The sequence below is a fragment of the Seriola dumerili genome, unplaced genomic scaffold, assembly GCF_002260705.1.
Source record: "Seriola dumerili isolate Sdu_G_001 unplaced genomic scaffold, Sdu_1.0 BDQW01000088.1, whole genome shotgun sequence".
Classification (NCBI taxonomy): Eukaryota; Metazoa; Chordata; class Actinopteri; order Carangiformes; family Carangidae; genus Seriola; species Seriola dumerili.
Genome location: NW_019174343.1, coordinates 13,461,239 through 13,475,727, shown reverse-complemented (window position 1 = coordinate 13,475,727; position 14,489 = coordinate 13,461,239). Strand labels below are relative to the sequence as shown.

The 14,489-nt window shown below is 38.6% G+C and overlaps 3 protein-coding genes across 4 annotated transcripts; 2 read left to right on the top strand and 1 right to left on the bottom strand.

Moving 5' to 3' along the window:
- Positions 1–935: 935 nt before the first annotated feature.
- On the top strand, positions 936–2,052 carry LOC111221611 (protein S100-B-like). Its single transcript, XM_022745062.1, has 3 exons — positions 936–953; positions 1,199–1,342; positions 1,888–2,052. Exons 1-3 carry the CDS (start codon positions 936–938, stop codon positions 2,038–2,040), a joined length of 315 nt encoding a protein of 104 aa, XP_022600783.1. The 3' UTR covers positions 2,041–2,052.
- Positions 2,053–2,075: 23 nt separating this feature from the next.
- On the bottom strand, positions 2,076–8,320 carry LOC111221490 (bile acid-CoA:amino acid N-acyltransferase-like). The gene is made up of 12 exons (XM_022744865.1): positions 8,262–8,320; positions 6,436–6,563; positions 5,333–5,542; positions 4,971–5,070; positions 4,527–4,717; positions 4,250–4,425; positions 4,029–4,145; positions 3,769–3,854; positions 3,206–3,299; positions 2,998–3,078; positions 2,770–2,905; positions 2,076–2,610 (listed from the first exon to the last, which is right to left on the bottom strand). The coding sequence occupies exons 2-12, from the start codon at positions 6,542–6,544 to the stop codon at positions 2,510–2,512; spliced, it is 1,401 nt and encodes a 466-aa protein (XP_022600586.1). The 5' UTR covers positions 6,545–6,563; positions 8,262–8,320; the 3' UTR covers positions 2,076–2,509.
- A 422-nt stretch (positions 8,321–8,742) lies between these two features.
- Positions 8,743–14,088, top strand: sys1 (SYS1, golgi trafficking protein). Of its 2 annotated transcripts, none has more exons than XM_022744881.1 (4): positions 8,743–8,889; positions 10,394–10,656; positions 10,753–10,820; positions 11,156–14,088. In XM_022744881.1, exons 2-4 carry the CDS (start codon positions 10,495–10,497, stop codon positions 11,394–11,396), a joined length of 471 nt encoding a protein of 156 aa, XP_022600602.1. In that variant the 5' UTR covers positions 8,743–8,889; positions 10,394–10,494; the 3' UTR covers positions 11,397–14,088. The 2 variants fall into 2 exon arrangements, with proteins under 2 accessions (XP_022600602.1, XP_022600604.1); XM_022744883.1 differs by lacking the exon at positions 8,743–8,889 and adding an exon at positions 10,187–10,269.
- Positions 14,089–14,489: the final 401 nt, after the last annotated feature.

The window sequence follows — 14,489 nt, the reverse complement described above, 5'->3', positions numbered from 1 at the left end:
ACAATATCAGTTAGTTATCATTGTCTATGTGTTTGTGAAAATGATAATAAACCTCCATATATGGGAGAAGTTGCTATGGCTTTCATCTCTGTGTAAAGTCACCCACCCCTCTGGTTCCTGGGAACCAGAAGCGTGTGTGGGTGGTTTACTTATTATCAGGGAATACATTTCCAAGTCATATTCACCATAAATGTAGTAACTACAATTAGCAATTAAGCCCAAGTCATCATATCTAGATGTCAGAAAAGAGAATATACAGAGTTCTCTATATAGTGTAGATGTATAGCGTGTTGAGAAAGCATCATGCTTTGGCTCTGTTTCTTTTGTAATCACATTACAATCCCATTATTGTGATACTCTAAATATATTACAGTTCTTAAAAAGTGGAACCACAACTCAGCAAAAGCCTTCCCCAGTATATCTTCCTGTAAAACTGTAGACCACAAACACACTTTTGAGTTCTAGTAGGAATTTAAGAGGAAAACTGCAGAAGCCTTTAATAAATAATGTCAATTCAGTTGTTTGTTTGTTTTTTTAGTGTGTGAGCTAAAAAGGGTAGTTCAGTTTCAGTGTTTATAGGTGTAACCTTAACTTTTGATATAATTAGCAATCATGCAGATCCGTTTAACTGGTTAATCAAAGGGTGACATACAACCATAGGCTTTGAAATTATTCCTGAACATCGTTTCACAAGCTCAGATATTAGTTTTAACTGAGCCCATATTAGTTGAGGCAAAAGGGAGAAGCTTGATCATAGTCATTTGAAAGCAAATGGTTTTTGGTCACATCTCTGACCACTAATAGCCATTAGTCGTACATCAGATAGCGCATGGCAGATGTAAATGGAAGTGGTTGATCAATACAGTCCACAGTAAACTGGGCGAGGCTGTGCTAGATAAACCATCAGTCGCACTTAGGATCCTTAGAAGACATAGATGCTTCTTCAGATGAAGGTAAGAAAGACTAAATGTTTGAGGTTTATTTTATTTTTTGCAGTTTATTTTCATACATTTGAAAGTCTCCAAGTTGAAAATACAATAAATTAGTGATGCATGTGTTATATATGTGTATAAATTATTTATATATACTTATATATTTTTTAATCATTTATTTATAAAAATGTGCAGAAAAATAATCATCTGTCTTATAAGATCCTCATGTGGGAGTAATGATTGTGTTTTGGGAACATTTGTTGTAGCCCTCAAAGAAGAGTATGTCTGAGCTGGAGAATGGCATGGTCAATATTATCCGAGTTTTCCACAAATACACGGGTCACAAGTGCAAGCTGAGGAAAGCTGAGCTTAAATCGCTTATCGACAATGAGATGAGTCATTTCATAATGGTAAGTTATGTGGCTATAAAATGTGCATGTTATTGGTAGCACTCTACAGTATAAGGCGTGTACTAAGTCATAACCATAACAACTTTAAGACAATGGACTCTTTATCAGCACGTGCCTTTTTCATGTCTACTTTTGAGACCACAGTGTGCTGCACTTCACATGTGTGTAAATTAGATACTCAGATGTGTAGACAATAACTGCGATGTTTTATTGATGTTGGTAGATCCATCTGTCAGTCGGTTGTCAGTCTGGAGTGAAACATCGTGATATAGGGCTTGAGTGCGTTGACTTGAAATCTGGCGTAGACATTCAACGTCCCTAAATGATGATTCTTAACTTTTTTACACTTTCATTTGCATCAGCCTAAGATACTTAGTGAATATAATGCAAGCACAACATACAAATGTTCAAATGCTTCTAGGCTGACCAGGTAAATATAAGATTATGGCAAATGTGCAGAGGATAAACTAACAACACTCCTCTATCACCACCTCAACCCAAACGTTTTTATTTATTTACTTTCATCCACTTTCTCTGTTGAACAGAAAATCCAAGAGAGTGAAACTCTGGATGAGCTCTTTGCGGACCTCGACCAGAACGGAGACCTGGAGATTGACTTCAAAGAGTTCATCACCCTCATCGCCATGGTCACCTCAGCTTGCCATGAACTCTTCATCCCCAATCCCCATGGTATTTAGTTAGCATGTATACCAATTACTCGTTAAAAAAAAAACACGAGGAACACAGGAACTGAGTGTCTGAAATTTATAAGTGGGACTGAATGATGTGCACATCATCGGGACATCTGTGTAGATTTAGACCAACTTTGATGGCTGATCGTTATTATATCCTCTGTTCAGTGTAATAAAAAGTTTGTTGCATAAAATAAAATGCAAAAATGCTGACAACTCATGAAGAACCAGACATTTAATGCAGCAGGGATGACTGTCCTTCCCTGTTGATGGTGTATTTTGGCATGGCAGCTCCCCCTTGTGGAGAATCTGCTGAATGTGAGCGTATCTGAGCGAGCTGCACACCACAGGACAGCAAAAGTTTGTTTTCCTCCCTCAGTTCTCTGCATGTAAAACTCTCTCAGCTACATGCAGCCTTTCACAGACACATGCGTCACGAGGTACTTTCTATCGACAAGTCCACTTCACCACAGGTTCATCTTCTCAGATTGTTTTCCATAAAATCGAGGATCTTCTTCCAGGCATCTTCCTGGGCAGCAGCGTGGGGCGCGAGATGACCTCCCCACAGAGTGATCACTGCAGGAGATAGAAAAAAAAAAAACATGTCAGAATTACAAGAATACGTAACATCTTAATATTATAATCAAGTGTCTGACAGTTAAAATGACGACAAGTATAAAATAGGCAAAATAAGATCTGGCTGAATGAAAAATGCAGCTCTGGGACAAGGCTCACATTTTTTTGGTTTGACACTCCATAATGACATTCTTGAATTTGGTGAGTAAGGTGGTTCAATCAGGTGACCAGCACCAGGGTAGGACAAACGAGTGAAAAGCTGGGATTTATCTGCAGCCCTCAGGGTCTCCTCGATCTGATGACCAACAAATCAGTGTTATAAAAACAACAAACATACCCAATTAATTCTTCTTTTTCTTCAAAAAAAAGTAAAATGAGACAATCTACCAGGTTTGCGTTCTCTATGCTTGAAGCGCTCAGGTCATCTTCTCCCACTATGTACATTAATGGGCAGGCGAGGTTCTCTAGCTGCAGAAACACAATTCAAAATTGATATTCATTGATGATTAATAGCACATTGCTTCGACATTCTTAATGCATGTCTGACTTTGTGTGTTGGTGCCGGGGATCAGGCGGCAGAGAGGCTGTTAATCACCTTCACTTTGCTCTCAGGAGGAAGGTTAGCAGGCAAGGAGATGTCTCTGAAACTGACATGGCCTTGATCATTATATGTCCAATATTTCTGTTGTCTAAAAGAAAAGAGAAAACAACTCATTATATCTTTCAATCTTTAGGCTTCAGTGAAATTGCTGAAAATAATCTCTGTGATCCACATGTACAATTGCAAATTTTGCTGAAGTCCAAGTTATTTACCAGAAAAGCAGTTTGTGTTTGATCTCAATCACTAAAACAATTAAATTGAGAATTAGAATGGCACTCAGTAGAGTTCATACCTCAGCCAAGGTAAAATATAGACGATAGTATCAAAACGTCCCTACTGCAATGGATTCTTCCCTGGCCCATGCTCCACCAAGTTTGGTGCAAATTGGTTCTGTACTTTTTGCGTAATCCTGCTGACAAATAATAAGACACCGGTGAAAACATAAACTCCTTGGCAGAGGTAATGAACTGTTAATCTGTCAGACTAAAGTCAGTACTTTGGACTACAGACTCATCATAGAGGTATGACACTAAAACCTATCAGTCATTACAATTTACCCTTCAAAATCTTCCGTCCTGCCGTCTGCATCTGAGAGCCTGATGGCACTTCCTATTGGCCCGTTGATACAAATCAAACAAGATGGCTGGAGAGGAGAACAAAACAACTTAGTAAAAATACAAATTAATTTTATACTGCTAAACAACTAGCATCTTTTCATTTTTTTCCTCTTTAAAAAAAACTTGACTTTTCATGTACATGGAGCTATGTATTGGTCAAGCTGAAGATTGAGAAACAGACACTGGACTTTCTGACGTACTTTGGCACCAGTCTCAGTGGCAATTCGAAGAGTTAGGTAAACTCCAAATGACAGACCGATGATACCAACTCTGTCGGCACAGACCTGACGATGATCTCGAAGTAGGTTGAAGGCTGACTGTCCAGACAGAACAAATGGGAAATTTTCAGGAAATTACAAACTAATCAAAGTATCTGTTCGTTTTTTTTTGGGACGTGTACATGTTGCAATGCATATCCTACATTGAAATATGAAGCCCCAACATTGATGCGGTTTTGTGGGCCAGGTAATTCTTTGTGCCCTATGTAGGCAATGGACAAGCTGGCATAACCTCTTGATGCAAACAGGGCCGAGCGGTACTCGACCAGCGCTCCACCCATTCCCCACAGGTCCAACATGGCTGGAAATGGGCCCGGACCTGCAAGAAATCAGTACAGTAGACACTGTTCAGAGGACACAGTTACCATCCACACTCTTAAAATGGTTCTACATACTGTATACTTGATATCATGTGCTCACCAGGGGGTAAGAACAACGTCCCTACAATTCCATTTTGCCGAATCTTTATTCTCTTTACGCCCGGGGCCATGTACCAGCGCTCAGTGGTTACAGCAGCCAGCTCAGTGCTCTGTCCCTCACTGGGCGACACATGCCCCTCCAGTAAGGACATGTGCACTACGTATGGAATCTCCACGTTTTTTTTTCTCAATCTGTGTAAAAGAGCATAACTTAGAGAGGAAACTCAACCTCTAACCATTTATGGAAGCAATAACAAGCTGCTGCAGCTGAGTAATAAAAAAGCCAAAATTCTAGTATGGGTGGAGGCTGAGGGGAGTTACATTTCTGGGAAGCAGTCAGTGGTTGTGGCTGATCATAAATCGCAAATGTGTTTGGATAACACAGACAGTTTTTGTTGCTCCCAGTGAGCTTTTTTATCGGATTTTTATCGTTTTTATCACCTGCCTTAAACCTTCTCTTGCTCCAGGAGCCGGCTGCAGTCCCCAGAAGAGTCCCATTGGCTCACAGCCCAAATATGAACCCCCAACTGAATGATCCTTGGTCACTTTGAAGGGAGAAAAAGACAGAGGGTAGATGATTACTACAAAAGTAATCATCAACACTGGTTAAAAGTGTGGTTGACCAAAGAATATGTGACTAAACTACTTGCAAAAAAGTACAAAAAATGCAATAAATATCAGTTTAAATCTCACGCTAATTGTGTTGTTGTGTTAACATGTTGTGTTTCTTGCAATTATATTGTTACAAAAGCATTATATATTATCCAACAGTGAATATACTGTATTGCAAAGTTGAGTGTGACTCACAGTTGACAGTTCCATCTGCATTTGTATTATAATGTGCGAATGCCTCCCACAGGTCATCATCCTCACTGTGCATTTGTGCACACACTGTAACCGGACAGCGTGGGGGCAGGAAACGCCCTTTAATGCTGATCTGTTCATCTATGAGGGCACGAGCAGGAGCAGCTGTCAACAAAGGGGCTGGTCTATAGCTGCTCCTCCACCGAACTGCACCTGCAGGTGGTAGAAAAATATACCTTTGAACGATTGAGTATTACAAAAGACACACAGAGGGGCGATGTAGATGAGAGTACACGTGTAATAAAGTATTTGTGTCACGTATCAGAACGCTGATAAAGATCCAACAGAAATAACATAATTTGTTATAGTTCTATTGAAGGTAGCTCCTGTGCACCTTGTAATACTGCTATGGTGCTTTTATGAATATTTTTACAATGGCAGTTCTATCCCATGGGCTACGAAACTCAGCGAGTACATACTGTGACTCCACCAAAGCAATGATGGAACCTGCTACATCCTAAGTAGTAGACTGACTTCCAATTATTTTGCGTGTGTAGCTCAAGGATCCGTTCACCCACTTTAAAGATACTATATCTTGAAGTTTTTGCATTTTGCCTTTAAAATGGTTTCATAACTGAAACTAATCACTTGTTCCTTGGCCAAAGGCCTAACTTTTTATTACATTCTACTGATATCTATCAACAGGTTTTTGAGCTGCTCATATACAAACAAACATAGAGAGAAATTGTGCAGGAAACCTAAACTCTTTGGTGGAGAAGACAGTCGACAAAAAGAATTGCTGTAATAATGCAGGGGAATATCTTTGCAGCATGTCAACTACATAGCCATGGGAAAGTGCAGGAATACATTTAGAGACAAGTACAGTAACACTGCTGTGTTTTGCATAATTTCTAAAAAATATGTTTTGTGATTATTTTGCACAAAAAAATGCATACCTCAGATTATCACATACATAACAATCAGGCTTTTATGATAAGAACAGTAAACCTGCTGTATTTAGAAGAAGATTTAACTGAGAGACAAGCTCTCCCAATACCTGAAAAAATACCTTGAACAACACAACAAAGAACAAAAAATATTCTTACCCACTGCACGGTGCAACCGTGCCAGTTTCCTGTGTAAACTGAAGCATGGTATTACCATCATTTCTGTGAGCTGCTGTATTGTTGTCACACTCATATGGGCTCGCAGCATCACAGTGTTTCTGTCTAGTCTATGAAGAGAAAGGAGTGAAGATCAAACATTAAAACACAAAAGACTTCCACGTGTATTCAGTGACATATGGTTGTTCTGCCCCTGTTAAATATTAAGCCTTACAGCCGATCCAAGGGTGAACTGCACACTCTGCTGCCAAGGATTGTCTGGCTAAGACTCGCTCCTCTGTTACAAATTAACATTTGGCCTTTGTCCTACATAACTGCCCAGACCAGTATTGTGTTAGAAAACAGTAGGTAGATGTTGCTTTATGACTAGTTAGGTCCTCAAAAATGTGGATTTTTCCAGTCAGTTTGCCTGCAAGTTTGAACCTGTCAAATATAAATTGCTAATGTCCTTTAAAATTAGATTTATGTTTTACAATGACTTCTGGATTCATTACCAAAACTGCACACATTATATTTAATGTTATTGTCTTTTATAAAAGGGTTGGGATGTTTAAATATCTAACTTATAATAATCATATTTCATGTACTGACCATATGTTGTATATAGAATCTTAATCTGACAAGTTATCAAATAAATGTAGTGGAGTAAAAAGTGCAATATTTCACTGAAATGAAGTGGAGTAGAAGTATTACCAAATGTTAGACAGCTGTTACAGCTGTTACTGTAATATACATTCACCAAGCACTTTATTAGGAACACCATACTAATACTAGGTAGCGCTTCCCTTTGCTCTCAGTTCTTTTTGGCATGGATTAAACAAAATATTGGAAACATTTCTTTAAGATTGTGGTCATGTTGACATGATCGCATCATGTAATTTCTGCAGATTTGTCAGCTGCACATTCATGCTGCCAATTGCTCTGTTCTACCACATTTCAAAGGTGTTGTACTGGATTCAGATCTGTTGACTGGGGAGGCCACTCATTGTCATGTTCATGAAACTAATTTTTGAGACAACTTTTACTTTGTGACATGGTGCATTATCATGATGGAAGTAGCCATTAGAAGATGGTAAATTGTGGCCATAAAGGGATGCAGATGGTCAGTAAGAATACTCAGATAGGTGGTTACATTAAGACATGATTAACTGGTATTAAGGAGCCTGATGTGCCAATAAAATATTCCCCATATCATTGCACCACCACCAGCAGCCTGGGCTGCTGACACAAGGCAGGTTGGGTAAATGGATTTATGCTGTTGATGCTATATTCTGACCCTAAAATCTGTGTGCAGCAGCAAAAATCCAGATTATATTATGAATATATAAAAAACTTTTTAAAACGAAAATTTTAATCTTGATGCACAATATAATGACCATAGATAATATTAATAAACTAAAAGTTCACCAAAAATAGCAACAAAAAACAATGTATATTTCAGTCAGCAGACATTTTCTTCCCCCAAACTTTACTACTGTATGGCCAATAGTTGCCTTCTTGTGCGAGCTACATGTCAATGAACCATAGGATGAACTCACTTATGTTTGAGGCCCAAATATGAGTACAGGCCTGCACAGAGAGAGACGACAACAAACTGTTAAACTGTTAGTCTGTGGTTAAAAAGACAACACTGACCACCAGCCATAGCAGCCGTAGAAACTTTCATTTCCTAAATAATTTGAGGAATTATCTGACGTTTATTTATGAAAGAAAAGGGCAACGTCCATATCTTTCTGTTTTCATACACAGAGAATCGTTAAGTCTGAAAGTTCGGTTCATATTTACAAAGTTATCTTAGGTTATTTTACCTTAAGAATGTAGAGGAAGTTTATGCTGGAGAGAAAAACGGGGCGCCCCGGTGTTGTTTGGATGACGCTGAGCTCTTCCACTAGGTAAAACATCTGTAAGCAACAGATTCCTAAAGAGTCCTCTTATGTCTAGCTTCATACTTTTTTGACTTCAATTTAATGTCTTTATTTGTTTACAAAATTGTTTTATAAAAGCTATTTTAAAACTACTACTTGGAAGGTAAATGGAAAAGAATTTCAAAATAAGTGTTGTTCGTGCATGAAAAGAAAAAATGTATTTACTTGTTTCAAGATGAAAGAACAGCAATTGTATCATGAACAGCATAAATATATTTAGGTATGATATAATTAATCATGAGATATTCTCTCCCTTGGATGTTTGCAGAGAAGCGATTTAACAGGAAAACTAGTACGGAAACGTCCATGGTATTTTACATTGAAAATACATACGTTAGTTGTTAGGGTTTCTTTCCGGGTGCACCACCGTGACTTCCGTGTTGTGAACAAGGGTTAGCCAGTCGATAACAACAAGGCCCAGTGTGATAGCAGTGTAGTTTTGAAAACTGTGAGAAAACGAGAGGATTTTCGCTAATGCGGCACCCTGAAATCTCTGTAGTCCAGTCGTCAGGTGTGTATCAGCTGTGTCTGTGTTGTGTACACCGAGAGAAAACAGCCACGCTAGCATGCTGTAACCTGTTGGTCATCATTCGTGTTGTTTTTATCACTAACTTAGTTAAACAAGTATTGTTCACACCCATGGGTAAATGCTTGTGTTCACTAGGATTTTATGTTTATTTGAATTGAATGTCATTGCGGGTTTGTGTAATCTAAACAGCCACGTAACAAAGCTAACACGGCGCACCTGGTTAATGTTAGCTTTGGCTAATCGTTGTTGTGTGTTGGATGACTGAGCGAAGCTGTATGCTCGGTTAGTCTGCTCCTGAAGTTAAATTGAATTAAATTTAATGAACTGTCCTCAGTTATAACACCGTTGTATCACGAACTGTTGCTGAAGTGGCTCATTAACATTAGCTATGGCTGTTAATTTATAGAGAAAGCCATCAAGTGTTACTGTTGTCTATCTTCAAGATCAATATGTGTGACCACACTTGGCTTTTAAAACAGGACCAGTTCTACTAGGTACACCTGTGCACAGTGCATAGTTCTTCTGTGGATTTATACTGTCTCTGTGTCTTCTGTCTCTTCATGTAAATCCCACACTGACTTCATGATGCTGAGATCAGGGCTCTGTAGGGGACAGACATCTGTTGCAGTACTCCCTGTGCTTCTCGTCTCTGAGGATAGATCTTTATGATCATGGCTGTGTGTTTGGGGTTGTTGACACACTGCTGACTGAATTTGGGTCAAATCAGACGCCTCTTTGATGGTGTAACAGGATTTATCAGGATCTAAATATTCAAAGAGCCTAAAATATTTATATAGTGCTGTAAATCAGCCGATAAGAAATTACTTCACCTACAGAAGTTCAACTAGTCTTGAGGTAATTTAGAAACAATGTTTCCATTACATGGTTTGTTTGCCAGAAAGTACAGATAAGTTGATTTTTCCACTAAAATGCCCCACAGAGTGCAGTTTTGTTCAAAGTTTAAATTTGATACATAAAACATAAAAGGGACAGGATTGTATTGATTACATGTCTGGGCTATTAGCAGTGATTAATAGTTGATGACTCAGTGAGGAAAAGGTAAATAATGACTGTTTGTACTGCGTAACCTAATCACAGGTTCTTTTCACACCAGATACGCCATAAAAGAATGTTTTAATAATTTAAAGTATTACTCATTAATTATAAGCTAACAGAGGTTATTACATTTTACTCATGTTATTTCCAATGATTAATTTTGTGAGCGCCTGCGTTTAACTTTCGTTGATAGTTCAAAAAACAACCTCAAACTCATGCTATGCCAGAGTTTGGTGCTTTTATCGATTTTAACCTATAAATGTTTCTGGTTTTGTCTTTGAAGATTGACAGACAACTGTTTACAAGGTACTTCACAGCAAAACATTTGGCTTCGTTAGTGGAATAGCAATGATCTTATAGTAATTGCTCTATTTCTGTGTAATAAAGCTGTTGGGTAATGTATTTCATTGAATACCTTTTTTTGTTTCAGAATTTGAGACCACACGCAGGTCACACTGGATGGGCTGGCTGGTAACATTTGGGGCCAGCTGTTAACATCCTTTGGGCCTGTACGTGTAACCTCAGTCCGCAATGGCCAGCCACTTCCGTAGCTACATTTGGGACCCGGTCCTCATTATTTCTCAGATTGTGTTGATGCAGTGCATCTACTACAGCTTCTTGGGCCTGTGGTTGGCTGGAGTGGACAGTCTGGTGCAAACTAGTCGGTCACTGGACCAGATCTTCAGCTATGAAGTAAGTTATAAGATATTCTCTCTGTGGAACCTGTTTTTGTGTGTCATATTTGTACAGTGCTTAAACGGTATTTAAATCTTTGCTCTGCTGTTTCAGGCACTTGGCTTTGCAACAATGCAAGGAAGGCTCTCAATGATGGCATTCATCTTGAACTCTCTCACCTGGTAAGTCCTTTCTTCAGTTTTTTCCTTTGTACATCCAAAGAGATGGGAGCTATAACATGTATTACTGAAATGCTGTTGTCCATGCATATAATGATACAAACATTTGAAAGGGAACGATGGATTTATTCGTAACTGCTCAACTGAAGTAATTACACCAATAGAAGTAAACACTGTTGAAAATACCATTTATTTACATAGGATGAAAATAAAAATGACAGATTTGTTCTGTGGCAAGATTTGAACTTTTTCATCTTAAGTAAGTCACCTTTGTATCCAATAATCTTTTCTGCAACATAAATGAGCATGGCTGGTAACATGTTTCATTGTTCCTGTAGCGCCCTTGGTCTGTGGTTCTTCATCCGTCGAGGGAAACAGTGTCTAGACTTCACAGTCACTGTGCACTTCTTCCACATGATCGGCTGCTGGATCTATAACGCTCATCTCCCAGCTGCCCTGTCCTGGTGGCTCGTCAATGTAGCCTGCATGGCCTTGATGGCTGTTATTGGAGAGTACTTGTGCATGCGGACTGAGCTCAGGGCCATTCCAGTCAATAGTGGACCTAAATCTAATCTGTGAATTTTTGTTGACACCACACTGAGAGTCTATGGACAGTTAATCCTCGAGGAACTCGCTCAGGGGAGATTTTTCCACTGTTGGTAAAAGAAATGGAACATGAACCTCCATCGGCATATATGTCGAATTTTCATGCATCTCCTCTGAAAGTGATACATCAAATGAACTGATTTATTTATTCATAGCTGTCCTTTAAATGTTGGACAGTGTTAGCATATTAAGATACATATTGTAATGCTTATGAAAAGCTGATGTCAGTTTACAACTTTCTCTGAAACTAATGACTATAGATACATTTTTTTTTCTTGGTAATTAATTTCTACCTGTTGAAATTCAGCATATTAACATGAGCATCTCATTCCCTCATTTTAAAATATTTTAAGATTTACAGTATTTTTTTCTTTTTTTACACCCATAGAAAGTGACAAGTTGAAACTTAAGATGCAGCAAATATCAAAGCGAGACATTTTTTCTCTGTCTGTGCATTGTGTTGAGTTGCTGGTTTGGCAAACAAACATCATGACCATCGTGTTACAGGATGTTTTGGTTTAACAATTTAAAATGTTCCAGTTACAGCTGTTGGATAACAGGTTCAGTGTTCAAAAAGGCTTCCTGTAGTTTTCTGATATACACTAGCCAGTCGTCGTGTAAACTCAAATGTAGAAGGGAGTTTTCTGCTTTATAATCACAACACAGAATCTGTCAGAGGTTTGAAATCAGGCTTATTTTTTACCTCTCGGGATAAAGTTTGTACATTTAGCCTCATACTGCTCATTCTAGGCCTTCCTTGTCAAGCTTGTACAGCAGTTTGCACAGCTAGTGTTGTTTGTTTCCCTCTCTTTATGCCATGATGTACTATGCAGACAAGGTGGCCACTTTGGGGACAGTCTGTCAGCCACCAGCTGTGTTCTGACAGCAGGCTGTGTCTTTGTTTCTAAAAGGACTGTCACTGTTTGTGGGGACGTTACATGAAAAGTCCTCAAAATGTGCAGAACTGAAGGTTTCTGGAACAATGTCAGCTTTATCATTTAGTGACGGCTTTTGAAACACTGTCTAAATTAACTGCTTAATATTACAGCAACTGTAACACATGCTCATATCCTTACATTCTGTGTGGTGATAGTGTGGAATATGCAGTGTCTTGTTTTGAAATCAGGTTTCTAAAGTGTAGTTTAAGTCCATTATTATGGTGCACGGGCGGATATTTAAAGGACTAGTTGACATTTTGGGAAATGCACTTTGGTGCAGAGAGTTAGATGAGAGGATTGATACCACGCTCATGTCTGTACAGTAAATGTGAAGCTGGTTAGCTTAGCTCAAACACTGGAAACATGGGAAATGGCTTGCCTGGCTCAGCTTAAAGGTAAACACAATCCCTCTACCAGCATCTTTGAATCTCACTGTGTAACAGTATTTCTCATTGGTTTAAAGGAGCTATTTTTAAGTTTTGCTATTGCTATGTAGCCAATGTTAGTATGAACAGCTGCTTACTTACCAGTCTTGCCAAGACCTTCAGCCATTGTTGTGTTGCCAACAGAAGAGCCCTATTTCTTCAGGTCGGACTGGATGCTACATTGACTCGGTATTGGAAAGTGAGCATGTTTCTTCTAGACTTGTAAGTAAACAGCTGTTGCTAATGTTGGCTATCTAGCAATAGCAAAAACGACAAATATCCTTTAATCTGTGCAAAAACTGTCATCGTGATAACACACCTTATTTATATGACGCCTTGATTTTTGTGTGACTTAAACAGACAAGATATACTAAGTGATAATTCAGGAGCTTTAGAGGTGCTGATAGGTGGATTTCATTACCTTTGTACCGAACCAGACAGGCCCTCCCCCCTGTCTTCAGTTATTGTACCAAGCCAAACTAATCTTCTGCTGGGTGTATCTTCATATTTCCCATACACACGAGTGGTATCAATCTTTGTTTCTAACATTAAGCAAGAAAGCAATAGGCGCAAATCCCAAAATGTCAAACTATTCCTTTTAAGTTGTGTTCAAACTCAACTCAAACTCAACTCAAACTCAACTCAACAATGGCTGCACTGGACGTTTTCACATGCAATGCCACCTTTTGAGTCTTAAACATAACTTTTGTTTTTATAATGTATTTAAATACTGTACAAAAAACACGAGAGATGGACCTATTCCCCTTCATGTAATTATATTCTCTGACTTGTTTCTAGTGTGGAAACATCAGTTAAAGTGTACTTTTTTTTTTTTCTCTGAAGATTTAAATATAGGGTGTTTACACCAGCATTGAGAACTTTTGGCACAATGCAAGTACTTCTCTAGATATGCTGTTTAATAAAACTCTACCAGTTTGGATTGATTGAAAAAAAGTGAAGATCTCAGTCAGGAAAGTGTAGGTGAAAAAAATAAAAGGCCATTATGCTTTATACGTCAAAGATGGATCCTCTAATGAGGGGCACACCCCGATCGTGTCTGTAGTTCTCCTAAGGTTTTCCACCCTGGGCCCTGATCCCTCATTTTCTCCCTCCATTTCCTGTGCTGGAAGTGTCCAGGTGGAAAGAAGCAGATGGGAGAGCACTAACGAGCTGAAAAATGCTGGTTGCGATCCTCATTACCAACACTTTGCTTCAGGGAGGACTAAAAACAGAAAGTCAGTAGTAGATGAATTGTACAGCAGAGGGCTTACTGCATCAATTAAACGCTCCACTGTTTTACCACTTTCTGTTTTAAGATCATTGCTATCCAGTATTTTGCTGAAGGTGATGCACACACACACATACACACACATATATTTTAAACATGGTGCTTTATTATTACAAACACATTACTTTGCCATATATTGCTTTATACAGTCTTGTAAATAGTGTGCTTTTCTATTGGTAAACTGAAAAACTCACATGGATACTGAACTTGTTTTTACATTCAGGAGTTCTTTCCATGTTTAAACTGACATTAGGGTTATTTTTTATGGTATAATGCTCATGATAACACAGTCATTGTCATGCTTTCTTCAACAGCATATGAGGATATAAGAGTCCTCTTTTAAAGAAGTGACCATACATATTGCTCATGCTTGGAGGACACCACAACTGGTTTTTTATTCTCACCACCAGACACA